Raw genomic sequence first — 19,952 nt, forward strand, 5'->3', positions numbered from 1 at the left:
AGACCAGGGATCAAACCCGAAATCTCGTGATTCCCAGTCGGATTCGTTAACCACTGCACCACGATGGGAATTCCTACAATTGTTTTTAATGTAATGATTTTTATTTTTTTTCATTATAACTGGATTACACCTTGTGGCTCGTGACATAACTACTCGGCATTGCTCCTTTTTACTTTTTTTGCCTTCTTTTGGATTGAGCAAATTTAATGATTCCCTTTTATCTTCTTGGTTCCTATTGGATAAAACACTTTTTATTAATTTTTATTATTTTTATGGCTGCACTCATGGCATGTAAGCTCCAGGTGCAGGGACCGAATCCTAGCCATAGCTGTGCCAGATCCTTTAACCCAATGGACCAGGTGAGGAATCAAACTTGCACCTCTTCAGTGACCTGAGCAGCTGCAGTCAGGTTCTTAACCCACTATGCCACAGTAGGAACTCTGTTTTATTATTTAAATGGTGCATTTCTTTAAGTTATCACAGTCTACTTTCAATTGTTATTATATTATGTCATATATAGAAAAAGACCTCTCAACTTTATATGTCATCTCTCCTCTTCTGGGCTTTAAGCTATCATTTTCAAACATTTTATTTATAAATTTGTTATATATGCCAAAAAGTATAGCTATTATCCTTTGGTAAAGCAGTCTAAGTACATTTAAATAATAAAGAATATGTATTATTCATCATTATAATTAACATTTCTGGTGTATATTCTTTTGTGTAGAAACATAGTTCTCTGTTAATATTGTCCTTTTGCTCAATCATATTTTTTAACATTTTTGTCATGTACATATTTTGCTGTTGAATTCTTTCAACTTTTAACGTCTGAAATCATTTCTATTTCACCTTCTTTTTTAAAGGATATCTTTATTTGGGTATAGAATTTCATTTTGAAGAATTTTAAATTTTATTTCAGAAAATCGAAGATGTTGCTCCACCTTATTCTTTATTGCTTGTTTCCAGTAAGAATTCTTCTGCCATCCTATTATTTTTTCTTATAGAAAAATGTGTATTTTCTCTCTGAATGCTTTTAAAATATTCACTTTTTCCTGGTTTTTAAAATTTTTATTGTGTTGAGCCTTGGTGTACTTGTCTTCATATTTCTTGTGCTTGAGGTTTTGGGTGAATCTGTGGATTTAAAGTTTTCAGAAATTTTGGAATATTTTCACCCATTGTATTTGCAAATATCCTCTCTCCCTTCTTCAGAAACTCCAATCACACAGTTGTCCACTGTCTCTTTTCTACATTTCTGAACATATGGTATATAGTTATAACTGTCTTAATGTACTTTTCTGCCAATTCTAGCATCTGTGTCAGTTCTGTATTGATTTTAATTGGTGGACTTCCTCATTTTTGCCTGTGTTTTCTCACTTCTTTTCATTCCTAAAAATCATTGATTGGATACTAGGTGCCATTAATTTTTCCTTGTTTGTTGAAAATCTTTATATTTTTATAAAATGTTCTTGAATTTTGTTCTGAAATGTAGTTAGATTACTTAGAATCAGACTTATACTTTATTTCTTGGTTTTATCATTTGTTTGGCAAATATAACATACTGCCTAATCTATGGCCACTTATTCTCTACTGAAGTAAGACATCCCTGATTTCTCTTCTCAATGTCCCAAGACCTTTTCCAGTTTTATTGGTGAGAACAGACCACTATTACTTGTTCTGTATGAATGAATGCTAGGTATTGTTTCAGGTGATTCTTTTCCTGGCTTGGAATGTTTTCTCCACACAGACATACTGCGGATCAGTATGCTGAAAACTTGAAGGGATCCCTCTCCACATCTCTGGGGGGTTTTCTTTGTGTAGTCTGGAGCACTCAGCATTGTCCAAGCCACAACTCTGGCTAGATGTCTTCTTCCAGTTTTCTCTATTCCTTAAAAGCATTTTAACTTTGTTGATTTCCTCAACACTGCGATTCTCCATGCACCCCCCACTCTATCTTAACTTTTCCTGTGTATTTCCAAAGCATCTTGTGTCCACCCCTGTTAAGAAACTCAACACTATCCTATAAAAGTATCTCTTAACTTGTCTGTCTCCCTTGAAGGAAAAATAATTGATTCATACATTTCTATAGCCCTATTACATAGTAAGAGTTAATGTTACTCTGAGTATTTTACTCATAAAGAGAATGTTACTATGAGTATCTGTTTCATTCACCCAACAACTAAGAGTATTTGTTGTTGGGTAAATGGAACAGAATTCTCAATCTTTTCTGTAACTCAGAGATGGAAATACAACATTGGAATCTGAGAGGCTAGTGAAAGCAACAGGTATACTTGGGAGCTGCAAACAAAATTCCAATAATGAGAGTCAAATATCAGATGTTTTGAGTTAAGTGAATCCATTTACTTTCCAGGCATTTCAGGGTTTATTTACAAGAAATATTAAATATTAAATAAACTTAATATAGAGTATTTTATGTTCAGTAGTAACTGAGAATTAAAAAAAAAAAAAATCCCTCTCCTCGTTATCAAAGTAGCCAGTCTCTTTCTGACCTAATTGAACTGCATTCTACATAGGCTTTTAAATTGTGTTGGACAATTTCCAAAAGGTCTTTGCTGATAAAATAAGCCTTCACCCCAAGAGCTAGATTATTATGCACATGGGGCTGAGGATGTGTGAGTAGGAGGGTAAGTAGAAACTGGGATTTTATAAGCTTCTCTGTCTTCTGACCAAGGCTGTCCTTTGAGGCTTAGATCCTCTGCTATTATTAGCTCTAGAGAATTGTTGCTCCATTTTTTTTTTTTTTCTGGTAACACATGGGCCATAATTTTATTTTTTTGAAACCTTCTTTTCTTAAAAGGCTCTGAAGCATTTGCCAAAAACCTAATTCAGATTGACTCCACTGTTCTCCCTGTGGCTGTTTCTGGTTCTGTGAAACTCTTGTTCTTTGTGCTCAGAATATTCTCTTTGAAAGAATATTCTACCTCCTTCTTTAAATACTTAGTCTAGAAGTAGTTATCTGGCTACCATCTCCCCTAGGTGTGTTTCCCTTCAGAAGGAAACTAATGATCATTAGAGGTCTTTGCCCTTGATCTGTGGGTGGGAAATAGTCCACTACAACGTTGTTACCTCACTTCATAGCTATGTACTTTTTGCTATTTCTGGGAAACATTTTTTTACACTTGATTTGAGAAATAAAGGTAAGTTAAATGAACACAGATTTCAGGCAGCTTAAAGTCACTTTATATTGGTTAAAAGAGGCTCTTTTCAAGTATACTCTTAATTTAGGATTAAGCCCCAGACTTCAAGATGTGTATTTGATTGTGGCATTTTTTTTTTCTTTTCTTTTTTCTTTTTTGTTGTTGTTGTTGTTGTTGTTGTTGTTGTTGTTGTTGTTTGTCTTTTTGCCATTTCTTGGGCCGCACCCTCCGCATATGGAGGTTCCCAGGCTAGGGTCTAATCGGAGCTGTAGCTGCCAGCCTAAGCCAGAGCCACAGCAACGCGGGATCCGAGCCACATCTGCGACCTACACCGCAGCTCATGGGCAACGCCAGATCGTTAATCCACTGAGCAAGGGCAGGGATCAAACCTGCAACCTCCTGGTTCCTAGTCGGATTCGTCAACCACCGCGCCACGATGAGAACTCCTGTGGCATTTTCTTAATTTGTTCAGTATCACTAGGTGTTCTTAGTGGTAGACTTCGAACTAGAAATCCAAACGGGTAATGAGTAGTATCCAATCTTCATGAAAGCCAATTGTTCTAGAGAACAGATTAATTTAAAAAGTGGTAGCTAAATTTAAAGCAAGCAAGACCAACACTCTATCCTGAGTTTAAATCCCTGACCTATTCTTGTACTCCTGGTTAGAGTATAGAAATCTGCACTGGAGGAGTTCCCGTCGTGGCGCAGTGGTTGACGAATCCGACTAGGAACCATGAGGTTGCGGGTTCGGTTCCTGCCCTTGCTCAGTGGGTTAACGATCCGGCGTTGCCATGAGCGGTGGTGTAGGTTGTAGATGCGGCTCGGATCCCACGTTGCTGTGGCTCTGGCGTAGGCCGGTGGCTACAGCTCCGATTCAACCCCTAGCCTGGGAACCTCCATATGCCGTGGGAGCGGCCCAAGATAGAGCAACAACAACAACAACAACAACAACAACAACAAAAGGAATCTGCACTGGATAAATATCTCCACATGGAAAAAAAAAAAAAGAGTTAAGAATTATAGTTAGGGATTTCCTGTTGTGGCTCAGCAGGTTAAGAACCCAACATGGTGTCCATGAGGATGCAGGATCAATCCCTGACCTCACTCGGTGGCTTAAGGATCTGGCTTTGCTGCGAGCTGCAGCGTAGTTTGCAGATGCAGCCTGGAACTGCTGTTACTGTGGCTGTGGTGCAGACTTGCAACTGCAGCACTGATTTGACCCCTAGCCTGGGAACCATATGCCACAGATGCGGCCACACAAAGAAAAAAATTAAGAAATTAAAAATAAATAGCAATAATTACATTTAAGGCTTTGAACTAAATCTTTCACAATAACAGATATTCTTTACTGAAATAAATTCATTTTGCCCAGTGTATTTAATTTCACCAATTTTCAGGAATAAGTGTTTTATAGGAATAATATTTTACAGGTGAGAGGGTTGGGGGCAATGGGTAGAGGAAAGTGCATCCCATAGTTTCCTCTTCCTTTATACCCATTCATATATTGCATATTTTCCCCAGTTATGTTTTCATAGACACATAGATAATGGTCATTATAACCAAGGTTGTCCTGGTAAGGATTAGGGTCCAGCTTTGCAGCACATTTCTGTGACATGTTTTGATAAATAGCCCAGTCAACAACTAAATGTATCTTGAAGCAGAGAATAGGATTGATGGAGAAGGTGCTTTTGCTCTCCCTTTCCAGAAAGTCACCTCTGACCCCAGGACAAAGTTTAATAAAAAATCTTGTGGATGGGAGCTATATATATATTACTTATTCAGAATTTTTTTTTTCTTTGTCCACAGAGACTGAAAGAATTAAAGCAACGGGAATTTGCTAGAAATGTAGCTTCCAAGTCATGGAAAGATGAAAAGAAACAAGAAAAAGCACTTAAGCGACTTCATCAGCTGGCTGAGTTAAGGCAACAGTCTGAATGGTAAGAATTAGAGGTGTCTCAAGTGGTTCAAAACTCTTTTCAACCTCTGCAGAAATTTCAGTGATAAATTAATTTGGTTCATTGTAACATTGTAAACAGATTTTAATTAATCGATAGATATATCTGAAGGCAAATGTTCCTTATAGTAAAAGGTATATAAATGAATTACTTTGACATATTGTGTTTTTCTTCCCCAACATTGTTAATGGACTCTTTAATAAAATGATCCAAAAGTGATTCTAATACATTTGCATTTATTCTATCCAGGTGACTTATATGGATCTATTGAGCATTATAATTATTTTACTTTTTGTAATAATAATTTTAAAACCCATAAATAACAATGCAGCTTTTTAGGAAGGAAATAAATCTTCTGTACATTCCCTGAATAGATGGCACCATCATTGTCTGGATGACAAACAAGATGTAATTAATGCAGTTAAATTTACCACGTAGAGCCATTTAAATTGACAATTATAACAAGCATTATACTAATACATTCTTGCAGCTGAAAAACAGCAGTTTTATATAAGCTTGGAACTGTTCAGTGCTTTGAAGTGAAGAGGTTGTACCTGGAATTCAATTAAATTTGCAGATTGTGATTTGTGTTCCTATGAATCATAGTGTAGAACACTACTGTAGCTAATTAATATAGCTGACAACAACCTCTTCAATTGTGACATTTATAGTTCTGTGTCAGAATATAAACCCCTATTATTTAAATGAAAAACAATATACAATAAGCTTGGGAGTAAATGACTCAATTATAGTAGCATAAAATATTTGTCCTCATATTTACTTTTAAGGAAATATTTATTTTTGGGGATCGATTATGGGTAAAGACATTATTCAGCTTGCAAATATTCATGTAGTTGTACCACTATCTTATAATCAATTAATTTGCTTATAAAAATACAAAAAAATTTCATATAAAATAAGTGAAAAATTTGGTATGAGGAAAAAGTAAATGTGGGCAAACCATATATCCCATATATCCAGAAGTGAGGTTAATACAAAAATACCTGCTTTTAGCTAGTATACAATCATAGAAACAGAGTACGATCTGGTACTGGGCTTTGTACTTGCCAACACAATGAGGCTCTTAAAGTGTGTTATTCAAACACATTGTCAAAATAGGACTTAGAAGGAAAAGTCTAATGGATACAGTACTTTTCAAAACAGGACTTAGAAGGAAAAGTCTAATGGTTACTAGGGTGACATGCAGGAGAAAACTGAGGGGAGATGTTAATTCCTATGTAATTAGATATGAGGTACAAAAAGTCAGATTAAAAAACAGGGCAAGCCTCACTAGAGAGCGACACACTATGGCTGCACAACAGAAAATCTGAGTAGCCTTAATAAACATAATTTTGGTCCTTTCGTTACTATGAAAGTTGCCATGCTTTTACATTTCTCCTTCCTCGGTACATATTATCTTTGGAAGAAATAGACAAAGGATGAGAGGAGTCTTGATGATGAGAGGAGACAGTGATGGAGATGACTTTTACTTAAAGGTTCTAACTTTGTAGAGCTACCCCTGAAATGTCTTCCAAATTTAAATAAACAAGTTGAATGATATACTCTATTGGGATTGAGTTGCCCTCTGGAAATCTCATTAACTTAATAAACACAAACTTAGTCATATCCTCTAGAGAGTAGTTAGGCTCTCTATGTCCCAATCTGATCTTGTTGTTATGGAAATGATAGGTAGTCAGCTTTCCAGATACAGAACTTGGAACTAGGAAAATTATTTCATTCTTTTTCTTTTACCCAACAGCTGCCCTCAGGACAATTATTTTCTCTGAGAAAGTGGACTCATGTCCTAAGGGAAATCACTTAACAGCATTATTAAATATTTTCACTTTGGCAGTTGAATTGACAAACAACAAAAAAAATCATCTGTGTTGTGTTAGTTCTCCCCTGGATAACCCTTCTTTGTTCTTCATTCTCCTAAAGAGAGATACTGAGTAAGATAATACAGACAACAAGAAGATTCTTCCATGACCCTGTAGAGAAAAGAGGTGAATTTACTGGTAGAATAATTGAATCAGACTGATGAAAGAAAAAAATGATAGCAGAAAACTGTGAATGGATCTGATAAGGGGCATCACCTCTGGCCAGCTGTTGGGTAGTTCAGCAAAACCAGTTCTTTTATTGGGGGAGAGGAGAGAATCCCTCTGTAAGTTTCTACCATGTGTAAGTCTAAGTACAGTGAATCTTGGTATGGACATTTTTTCAAATTTGAAAAATTTTGGGACCATTGATTCTGAAAATATGAATTTCCTATGGAAGACCTGGATAATGTGAGACATTAGGAAATTAGACCATTTAAAGAAATTATGTTGTTTTGATATGATTTATTTCCCCTCTGGAAAGTATACTTCTTACACAGGAGAGAATTAAATTGTACGAGTTACCAAGAACTTGAATTTTTGGAGAACTATTGGAATAAACAAGCCATTAGCAAGAACTAAAGGGCTAACTAATGTCATTTTTAAATTATAAATAAAAATAGTTATGTAAAATATCGAAAGAAACTAGAGTATGATCTAAAAGAGAGAGTGACATCATAAATGAAGGTATGGCTATAAAATTTAAGCCTTTATGTTATAAGGCATAAACTTAGAATTTAAAATAGCACAAAAGAAAACTGGGATTTTTAAAAACAATAACAACAAATTATAATACAACATTATAAATCAACCATACTTCAAAAATATTTTTTTTAGTATTAGATTTAAGATAGGGGAAATTAAAGTTCATAAAATAATGAGATAAAGGTTTAAAGCATAAAAATAATGGCTATAAAAATAATAATGAGGATAAAATGTTAAGCTAGTGAAAAAAAAATCATAAATGTAGATTGAATTATAAAGAAAGAACAAAAATTAAGACAAGAAGTGCTAAATGTAATACAAAAACATTGAGTAAAAAGGTTGAAAAATATTTGAAAGAATGTAACAAGAAGAAGCTTCCACAGATAAATGGTAAAATAAAAAGCAATATAGAAAAGAATCTTTAAACTAACAGAAATCCAAGTAAGAAAATGCATAAAATAGTGCCAGAATAATAAGCAAAAGTATTATTAAGAAAAAAATAAAGAGAATATAAACACAGTGAAATATCTGCATCATAATGGAATCAGGAAGGGTAGAATGATGATATACATACACTAGACTTTTGAAATAGTTTTTATTGTTTACTTCAGATAATATCAGATTGATTGCAGTTCCTGGAGGAGATCACTTTATACAGATGTATTATTCCTACTTACTCCAAAGTGTGGCTACAAATATGGAAAGGAATCTCTCTAAAACTGAAGAAAAATTCAGTGCTGCAGATGTTTCTGAATCCTGATCTTCTATCCTTGGGCAGCAGGCACGTTTTACAGAAGCCAATAGCTATACCAAACCTCTATGCTTCCTATTTTTCTTTACCTTTGAAATAAATATCTAGTCATCTGAACACTATTTTAGGGTATTTCTCTTCATTCCTTAGTTAAATATGGCTAAACACCCTCTCTACACACTGTAAAATATGATTCAAAAGGATATTAATGTGATAAAAAGAGGAAAGTTTTCATTATGAAATACTTACTCTAAGGAGCAAAATACTGTAATATAAGGAGCAAAAAAATTTTCTAAATTTAGTTTTCCACAAGATTCAAGGGAATTAGTTTATGGAAAGAGGGCAATCTGAAATTATTAAAGACTGATGAATAGAATTATTGTTTGTAAATTAAAATCCATATAGATATAGTAAACAACAGATTGGACACTGCAAAACATTGAGTCAATAAAATCAAAATTAAAAACAAGAAATTTTTAGAACAAAAGGCTAAAGATACAGGAATACTAAGATAAGCAATAAAACCAAAAACCGTCAATTCAGGAGAGCTAATAAATTTAACATATAAATTCCAGGATGAGAAACCAGGACAGGGAAGAAGCAATAATCAGTGAAATTAGAGAAGAAAATATAACTGAGCTGAAGAAAGCTGAATTTAACTTTCAGAATGCCCAGAAATGCTGCCAAAAATTAACCAAAAGAAGTCAGTCTGTAACTATGGTCTGCTAAAATGTTATGTATATACCCACACATTTATTGTACATAATAAATATAACAAAATACATTATCTATAAATTAAAAAGAAAATTTATAAAACCATTCAAATGCCCAAGCAGATTTATTTCAATATGAATAAAAGGAGGCTAATTAATTATGCCTCTTATATTAAACACATAAAGACAATGAGGCAAAGTGCATAAAATTTAGTGGACCAAAAAATGTGAGGCTAGAGTTGTGACAGTTGGCCAAATAGTTATAAGTGAGGCAATAAGATCAAGGACTCAAAATGGTCTCCTCCCCATTCGAATTTAAGCCACGTGTGGAAAACACATCAGTTGTTCTAGCATTAGTTAATCTAGAATAGAAAAAAGGAAAAACATGCATACATACATCCAAGAATGTGGGAAAACAAAAAGGAAAGGAAAGGCAGCTCAAAGCAAACAATCTGATAAATAATGTGATTTGTATTGCCTTCTCCCCAAATCTTTTAATTAGTTTTGTAGTGGAGGTTTCATGTGTAGGTCACCAGAGACAACTTTAATCTATATAGTTTTATCTCAGGAGTTCCCACTGTGGCTCAGCAGATTAAGAACCTGATTAGCATCCATGGGGATGCAGGTTCGATCCCTGTCCTAGCTCAGTGGGTTAAGAATTGGCACTGCTGGAAGCTGTGGTGTAGGTTGCGGATCTGGCGTTGCTGTGGCTGTGATGTAGCCCAGCAGCTACAGCTGCAGCTCAATTCCACCGCTAGCCTGGGAACTTCTATATGCTGCTGCTGCGGCCCTAAAAAAAACAAAAGTAAATAAATAAATAAAAATAGTTTCATCTCATCTGTATCGGCTGTTTCCAGTTTTATGATTGAATTACTAATTAAGCTTGGTAGGTTGAATAATCTTTAAAAAGCTGTTAATGTATATACAAAAAGAAGAAGGAGTATATTTTTAGGTAAAAAGCTAAAAAAAGATTTCAAAATAATTGAAGATGTTGAGGTGGCTTGTAAATGTATATTTATTATCAGTCAAATTAGTAACGAATCATAAAGAACTAACTACACTGTTTCAAAAGGAAACAGACATGAAGGAAATTTAAGACTGAGGAAATAAAAAATTATAAAAGAGTAAAACTTTAAACAAAAAATGAAAAATATACATTTACACTTTTGAAGTGACTTTTAAATCCATTTAATTTCCTATTTAGGTGAAGGCACTGATTGGAAAATTCTTTGCAAAATAATATTAGATCTATATTCCAAAGAATTAATAGGTTCTGCGGAACATTTTATGATGTAAATGCAATACTTTGTTCTCTTTTGCGGCACTAGCATTAGATATTCACCTGCTATTGCCTTTTGCTAATTTTGAAAGAATCCACTTAAATGATGCAGTTTAGGAACAGCCTCTGTAAAGCATAGATATAGTGAGTTATATAAGTACGGTGATTATTATATTACAATAGGCACAGTTTATAAATAGTAGCAGAACCCATCATAGAAACACCACAAAATGTTGACGTATGGATAAAAGTTCAAATCTGATGTCTTAATTATTTAAATATTTATTGTCTTTGCAGTGTTTCAGGAAATGGACCAGCATACAAAGCCCCCAGGGTAGCCATAGAAAAGCAACTCCAGCAAGGAATTTTCCCAATTAAGAACGGCAGAAAGGTATCTTGCATGAAGAGCGCTCTTCTCCTTAAAGGAAAGAATCTCTCCAGAAGCATTTCCGATAAACAATGGTCCACAGCACCAAATCGACACCAGTTACAGACAGATAGACGTTGTTTGTTTGGAAATCGGGTACCACACACATCTTCAGATCATAGCAATGCAAATCACAGGACAGGAGTATCGTTTTCTTTTTCCAGAAAAGTGCATCTAAAATTAGAATCTTCAGCAGCAGTTTTCAGTGAGAACACAGAAGAAACCCATGATTGTAACAAGTCACCCACCTATAAAACAAAGCACACTGCAGAGAAACGCATGTGCTGCAGGTTTGCAAATGAAGATGCACACCTCGCTAAGGAAAAAGATATAAACATCTCACCAAGCCATCTGGAAAGTGTTTTACACACTACCTTCTCCATAAGCTCTCAAATCTTGCAAGACAAAAATGACTCTGTTGATGAAACACTGGAAGGTTCACTTGGCATTCGTGCTTCATTCAGTAAATCTAAGATTTGTCTTTCAGATGCAAAATTTACCCCTTCCAGCAGAGCAAAAGAAACTAGAAAGACATTGAAGAACACTTCAGAAAACTGCATTAATCACTCATGCCAAACAAATGTTTCCTCCTGCCCACCAAACATTTATAGGCACAGTGATGCCAGGATATTTGAGTGTCTGGATGAGTTTCAATCACTAGAGCCAAGTGAACAAAGCAGCACAGTACATCTGAATCCCAACTCCAGAAAGGAAAAGAGAGAAAAATCATTAGATAAAACAGAGAGAGCTAGCAAAAATGTACAAAGGCTTATAAGAGAAGCTTGTCCCCATGACAGGAAGGCCAAACCACTGCCTTTTCTCCACGTACAAAGCAAGGATGGCCACACCACTCTCCAGTGGCCTACAGAGCTGCTTCTTTTTACAAAAACGGAGCCCTGTATCTCTTATGGCTGCAATCCATTGTATTTTGATTTTAAGCTTTCTCGAAATGCGAAGCATGGCCATGATCCAGAGGACTTAAAAACAGATCTGGATTTGCTGAAAGAACCCTCAGAAATGAAGACTACAATAGAGAACCAAGTCTCAGGTTTAATCAAAGACCAACAACAGTTGATCCAAGAGGATAATCAATCTCTGAAACCAAAGATGATGGTAGTTCATCCAGATTGGGAAAATTTCCAGAGAAAATATAATTTGGGCCACAATGATTCTGAGTCAAATGTGATTGAATGTAATTTGAATGCAAGCGATTTGGAAAAGAAAAATCCTGAAGTGCCTGCTTACCTTGATATCTCGCTAAATAATTTTGTAGGAAACAACAATAATAGTGAGAATGAACTTAAGGAAACTTCAAGGGCCCATTGGCCAAGCTGCCAAAGGATAATTCTAAAGGATGCAAATGAGGGTGTATCTTTTTCTCCTTATGTCTCTAGGACTAAAAAGCATAAACTGATTTCCTGTGACCCTCCTGTGGATTTTGAAGATGGGAATCAAGTCACCTGGAATTCTAGTCCTTACACAGTAAGGGGCCACAGTGACTGTGGGAAGAACTTCAGGGTAATATTGAATAGCAACCACATCAGCATGACCAGCAGGGCTTCTGGATGTGGAAACACAAGTTATAAGAGAGGTTCTCCAAAGTCGTCTCTGAATAGACATTCAAGCCCTTCAGACACATCCCCTGGCAGTACACCCAGCTTGAGAAGTACTTGCTCAAATAATAGGTCCAGTGGTCGTGGGAGAGGTAATTTGCTCTACTTCTGCAAAAGAGAACACAACTCAACTGAAAGACACAGACGGAAACGTCGAAAGCACAGCTGTCTCTGCTTGTCTGATGAGCTAGCAAAGAGTGACTGTCCACCGTCTGAAACACAGAGAGGCAGGAGCTGCAAATTGTGGGAGTCAGTTAAAAATGAAAAATACTCAAAACATGGATATAGTCACTGCAGAGAAAAATATAAAGTGGGTAAAAATCAACAGTTTTCAGGGCCAAAATCCAGGAGAATCCCCCATTGCGATGCTAGCTCCCAGACTTCTTGTGCTAGAAGCAGTGAAAACCCTCCTAACTGCCAGGGACTTCAGCACAGCAGATTGGGCTCTTACTCAAGAAAGAAAACGTATTACTCAAATAAAAGTGAACGAAGCCAACAGTCTTTGGACAGCCCTCATCTTTGTGATCTGGGAAAAGTAAAACCCACACAGTCTAACCCTGGGAATATAAGCTGCCTTCTAAGAAACTGTTCCGACAGCCCTTCAGAAACCACAGAGTTGAACATTGTGGAAGGAAAGAGCACCCCCTTGACAGCCAAAAGCCTTTTAGAAAGAGTACAAGCCAAGAAACGTCAAGAACAATCAACTCATTTTGAAGTCACTTCAGACAGTTGTAAAAATGAATCAGAGGCTCATTCTCCAATCCAATGTACAATTCAATTCATACCACCAGGTTGTACCAGCCCTGCATTGCCTATGTCTAAAAAAATACAGAACACAAGTAGAAGAAGAAAGGATAAAGGCAGTTCAATGCAAAGAACTACTGAGACAGACACAGTCAAAAGTTCACAGACAAATGATTTTTCTGTTTTAGGAGACACCAATTGTGATAATCACCTTTCTAAAGGTATAATTCATGGAGCAGCAGAGTCCCACTCACCAAACATGAAAAATAACCCAATCACAAAAGAACAGTCCAAGTCTTTAATTAGTGAGTTCCAACCTTTTATTCAAAGCTGTGACCCGGTACCAAATGACTTCCCTGGTGCTTTTCCATCTAATAGATATACTGATGTTATTGATTCAACAGAGACCAAAGAGGACCGAATAAATCTAGACTTAGAGGATGTAAGCATGCATATGAATCATGTAGAGGGGACTATAAACTCTTACTATGACAGAACAATGCAGAAGCATGACAAAGTAGCAGATGACTTAGAAATGTGTCATAAATCTTTCTCTCCCCCTTTAATTCAACAGCCCATAACGTTTTCTCCTGATGAAATAGATAAATATAAGCTCCTACAGCTACAAGCCCAGCAGCATATGCAGAAACAGCTCCTATCAAAGCATCTTCGAGTTGTGCCTGCCACAGGGCCAACGGCCTTCTCTCCGGCCTCAGCTGTACAGACAGTTCCGGTTCACCAGCAGGCTTCCATCACCACGATCCACCACACGTTCCTGCAGCATTTTGTTTCCGCTTCCATAAATGCCCATAGCAGTCACCTCCCTATAGCTCATCTCCATCCTCTTCCGCAGCCACATTTTAATCCATTCGCCTTTTCACCTCTGACTCCAACCATCATCCCAGCGCACCACACTTTCTTAGCGGGTCACCCCCTGCATTTAGTCACTACTGCCCCCTTCCACCCACCTCACATAACGCTTCAGCCCCTGCCCCCTGCAGCATATATTCCCACATTGTTTGGCCCTCACTTAAACCCAGCCACAGCTTCTATCATCCACTTGAATCCTTTAATTCAACCAGTGTTTCAAGGTCAAGATCTTTGCCATCATTCTTGCTCCAGTCAGATGCAACCAATAAATGGAGTGAAAGAGGCCTTAAATGTGCCAACTCACTTGAACTAATACATGTTAAATCCCCTTCTTTGGATAAATAAAACAAATCGTCACTACCTTCAGAATGATATATTTAAATTGGACTGATTATTACAAGATTTAAAATGGGGGTGCCAATTCAAAACATGACTGGTAGAGAAATATGAACTGAATGGCCAATATTGAAATGGAAGCATTTTAAGAATTTCTTTTAAATTGCAAAACTATGGAACAAATTTAAAGGAATTGTATGGATAGGTAGAGGGAAGAGTGTTAAAATTCTGTTTTGGATGAGTTCTCACATAACAAAAATGGAAAACATTTAGGCAGATCATTGATACTACAAAGTAAATTAACCGGAACATAATGCCCTTTGTTCTAGGTGTTCGTTGAGTGAGTGAACAAATGAATGAATTAATGCACATTTGGTTTTATTTATCAGGTAATAATAAAAGGTCAGTGAAATGAATTAATTATATTAAAAATAATTCCTATGGTTAACTGTTGACTAAGCTTTCAATCAGTATAATCTCTTTCAATCAATATACTATATTTTCATGGGAAAAAGAGATGACAAGAAATTTTCTAACTAATCCAGATTGAAAACTAGTCTTCAATGCAAAATAGTCTTATTCAGAATGTACGGCTGTGTTTCTGTGGAATGTTGGACTCTCTTCATTTCAGTCCCTTCTGTGTCAAGAGGATTATGTGATGGTAAGAATCACCAATATCTAAAATTAAGAATGTTTAATTTTTGTATAAAAAAACACACATACACTATCATTAGTTTTGGGTAAGGCAAATAAAAAATAAGTTATATTCAGAATAATATTTGAACATATTTGTCCATCTTTCAAAGATTACAAGTTTTAAAATTCTACTCAGAAATCTGTGTTCAGACAATAGATGTATAATTGGAGAGGTAAAAGTTTGGAAATATCAAACATTTTACATGATACTTACTGAGAAAAAAATTTAAATATTTGTTATGTTTTATTCAATTTTACTAAATATTTATAAAATGCAGTGAATGATGATGAATAAAATCACCATTCTGATAATTTTGCAAATGATTTTAAACATTCATCACCCACAAAATGTGCATTTCTTACATCTATATTTCTGAATGACCCTTTAGTGAGGTGTATTATTTTATACTCTTAAAAGGAAAGAAAAACTTGTATGGCTGTACATTCCCCATTAGCACGGGTTTTAGAGAAAATCAAAAGGAGCAGGAATGGAGATAATCAGTCATCATCACCACGGTGTGTATAACTAATGCAGATCCCTCTGCCACTAGAAAGTGAGAAGGATGGCTTATCCAGTCTTGGCTTTATGGGGAAGAGAACTGTGCTTATTGAAGGCCTATGGTGCATCAAGAGAGTCATGCTGAGCATTTGGCCTGAACTATCTCATTTAATTTCACAAGTGTATTCTTAGTCCATATTCTTTCTCTGTACAGATGGGGGAAAAGCAGTTGAAAGGCTAAGATCTTAACACTTGCAAATGGTAGGAAAGGACATCTTTGATGCTGGTGAGGGAGAGATGTCTAGAATCCAGTGAATTAAAAAATGTAAAGAGATGATGTAGTTTCCTAAATATCACCAGAAACTCATGGGATGGAAATTTTGACTTGGGGTATGGCAGTGAGAGAGTCTAACTTATCTGAAAGGAACAGAAAAAATGGAAGAAAGGCATCAAATAGCAAGAAATTCTATACTTGTATGGAACTCCATAAAAATGATTATAAAAGAACATTGATAAACATTGAGTGAATAATAAAAAAAATCAAAATAAATGAATATTTCTTAGAAAAATAGGTGGCAAATTTTCCAGCACATAAAAAGAAAAGTAATGTGGATACCATTTCCTAAAACAGATTACAAAGTTGATACAGAGCCAAGATAGAGTAATTATGGGAACCCACTAGAAGTCTTATTATGAAAAAGACCATCTGATTAATATTTATAATTGTCTTAGTGACAATTTAATCTCTCAGAAGGTTACAACAGAGAACCTCTCCCGGGCACTTAATTTTGACTAACAAGGATAGATGAATATGAATTGATGGCATGGAAATGACTATCTTGTATTATTGGTGATGAAAATGTTCACTGGATATACTGTCTTGGACTTTGGGAAAACAGACTTCACCATTTAAATAAAAGATAACTTGTACCCTAGGGCAGGAAATTATAAAAGCTGTAGCATCACATGAGTAGAGCTACCATTACAAATGAGTCCAATGAAGCAGAAAAAAGTTGTCCTTAAAACAATTGAATATAAGCTGAATGAAAGAAATTATTCAGAATAATCATTAAAATACCATCATTAAAATACCATGTGGTGGTAACACAACAGTCATGGATCAAAAATGGAGGGAGATTAGGTTAACTCAGTTTAAATACCCCATTTATTGGGAAAATCCAAAGAAATTGTTTTTTTGCTTTTGCTTACTGCTAAGGCAGGTGATCAGTAATAATAATAATAACAACAATAATAATAGTGTTCCCTAAATCTGAATCTGTTTTGGTTTCCCTCTTAAGGATAAAGTTCTTCAAAGTGAGAATTGTGGAACTAACATGGATAATAAATTTGGAAAATACAGAGAAAATTATTTACTGGCCACTTTAAATGAGTTTGAATCTCCACATTTAGAATTTTACCATTAGAATATTAAAATTGCCTTTCTCAAATGTCCTTGAGAAAATAGGCAAACTGGAGGAGAAGTTAGAACAATTAATCTCTACTTTTATAACAGGAAGAATATTTAATATAAATATTACTGATTTAAAAGTTAGCATATTTATAAATAAAAGTTTAAGCAGAATGTCTAATGAAAATGAAGATACAAATCAATAGTAACTCTAACAGGTATACCAAAAACAAATCATAAAAAATAAAAGTATTTTATTTTTTATTTGTTCTCTTTATTTTCTTTCTCATTTAATAAATATTTATTAAGCACCATGTGCTAGGCAATAATCTAAATGTTTTGGATATAATAAAAATCATAACTAACAATAATAGTGCCATAATATAGTTTAATTTTAATCAGGTCATGTAGACAAAAACCAGAATAGACAAGTAAAACAATACTATGTCAGAGGATAATAAATGCTACTGAGGGATATAAATAGGAAAAGTAGATAAAGGTGTTTGGGCCAGATAGTGGCTAAAGTACAGTTTTAAGTAGGGTAGTCAGAGGAAGCTTCACTATGAAAGGGGTATATCAACAAAGACCTAAAACAAATGAGCATTCTAGGCTCGGAGAAGACCAGGTTTCAGTGACTTGTTGGAAATGCCCGTCATGCTTAAGAAATGGCACAAAAACACTGGTTGGGAAAGAAGGATTCAGAGAATTACAGGAGATAAAAGCAGAGAAAAAATTTTGCAGCAAAATCATGTGGGATCACATTGGCCATTTTAATGACGAGTTTCTACTGTGAGATGAGAAACTAGTGGATAATTTTAGCAGATGAGCAACATGATTCTTCTTAGATTTTACCAGGGCCACTCAGCTATGAATTGTGAATGATCTCTAGGGGAGTAAAGATTGGAGTAGGGAGGCCAATTAGAAGATTGAAATGTTTCAGCCAAAAGAATGCAGTGGCTTGCTCAGGGATAGTCTGGTGGAAATGTTGACGAGTGGTGAGACTCTGGATTTATTTTGAAAGGAGGGCTGAAAAACTGCTTTGTCTTGAGTATAAGGTATAAGACAAAGAAAAGAGTCAGAGGTGACATCCTACTTTTTACACAAGCAACTAGATAGATGGATTTACTATTTAACCAAAATATGGAACACTGTGGTGAGGAGCAGGAGAAGAGAGGAAGTTCGGTGTAAATATTCTGTTTGAGATGCCTATTAAATACTGAAGTGGAGATAATGAGTTGGTAGCTGGAAGTATGAGTCTGAAGTTTGAGTAGAAGTGTGAGAAGGACAAATACTTTCAGGAATCCTTAACATATAGAAAGAATTTGAAGCCAGTGGCCTAGATAATATCATCAGGGGAGGTGAGGGTAGATAAACGGTTCAGAGACTGAGTGACCCTAGATCACTCTAATTTTAAGAGTGGAAATAGAAGGAAGCACCCCCCCCCAAAAAAAAAGAGAGAAAGAGACAGCATAATGAATTTTCAAGTTTCGTAGGAAAAAATCAGACCAATGTGTGCCTACGAGGCAAGCAAGAAAGTCACTCAAAAGAGTGAGAGCGATGAATGCTGTCACATGTTGCTGAGTCAAGTAAGAAAATGAAGAGAATGGGAGATGAAGTTCTCCTTTAGTTTTGTAGTGCTTATTTGTGACCTTGACCAGAGACATTGTGGTGAAGTGATTCAGGGCAAAAGATAGTAAAATATGTGTGTATTTTATAGAGAGGTAATTTATAATTCTCATAAATACTCACATGGACAATAGTCAGCACTGTGTGATGAATGTGCTTTTATTGCTAGTTATACAACTGTACCCGAGAGTTTTATGACTTGGACTCATTTCACATTGGAGGAAGGATTGTACTCTGCTACATTCAACCTTTCATAAAACATGGAAAAAATCATGGAAGACATCTTTATCAAATAGGAAAACAGAAACTCAAGAGGACTAAAAAATATACTGAATGGCAATAGAAAACGTGAAAAAAATTCAAAAAGCATAAAAATGGGACCAAAATTGAAAGGTTAAATTTGACGTGAATAAATGTCAAGTCTTACATTTATCTATAGTAGAGTCCTGGGCACATAGATTGTTGGGGAGACAGAGCCTAATTCTAGTCCATCAATAAAATGAAGTGTTTAGTAGATTATAAGCTTCCTATAGTCCAATGATGTAAGAAGCAGGCAAAAAACTATAAAATACTAGTTTGTACTCAAGTAATTTTACAGAATTATTAAAAGGGTTTAGGTTTTTAAAATTGTTTTTGTTGATATGTAATTTATAAAACATTAGTTTAAGGTGTACACCGTAATAATTTGACATTTGCTTACATTGCCAAATGATCACTGCAACATCCATCCATTTTGTAACCGTATGTAAGTTACAATTTTTTTTTCCTCATGATGAGAATTTTCAAGATCCACTCTACTAGCTATTTTCAAATATGCAATACAGTATTTTTAACTATAGTCACTATGCTGTGAGTTGTATCCCCATGATTTATTTCATTACTATAGATTTGTGCCTTTACACTGCCTTTACCCATTTTGTCCACCCCTGATCTCCCACCTCCCTGCCTCTGGCAACCATCAGTCTGTTCTCTATATCCATAAGCTTGCAGGGTTTGCTTTTTATTTTGTGCTTTTTTGATTTTTAGATTCCGCATGTAAGTGATTTTGTACAATATTTACTTTTTCTGACTTATTTCACTTAGCATAATGCCTTCTAAGTTCATCTATGTTGTTGCAAATGTCAAGATGCCAATCATTTTTATTGCTGAATAATATTCCATTCTGCAGATATACCACATTTTTTATCCATTCATTCATCAATAGACATTTAGCTTGTTCCCATGTCTTGACTATTGTAATTTATGCTGCAATGAACATAGGGGCATATATATTTTTTATTTAATTCATGTTTTTGCTTTTG

General features: G+C 35.3%; 1 protein-coding gene across 1 annotated transcript in view; it reads left to right on the forward strand.

The window, feature by feature from the left end:
• Positions 1-18,482, forward strand: part of ZNF804B (zinc finger protein 804B) — a 516,857-nt gene extending 498,375 nt beyond the window's left edge. The window contains exons 3-4 of the mRNA XM_021063357.1: positions 4,962-5,092; positions 10,730-18,482. Coding sequence (XP_020919016.1) covers positions 4,962-5,092; positions 10,730-14,399 — 3,801 coding nt within the window. The 3' untranslated portion in view covers positions 14,400-18,482. The remainder of the gene's footprint in view (positions 1-4,961; positions 5,093-10,729) is intronic.

This window comes from Sus scrofa, chromosome 9 (assembly GCF_000003025.6).
Source record: "Sus scrofa isolate TJ Tabasco breed Duroc chromosome 9, Sscrofa11.1, whole genome shotgun sequence".
NCBI lineage: Eukaryota > Metazoa > Chordata > Mammalia > Artiodactyla > Suidae > Sus > Sus scrofa.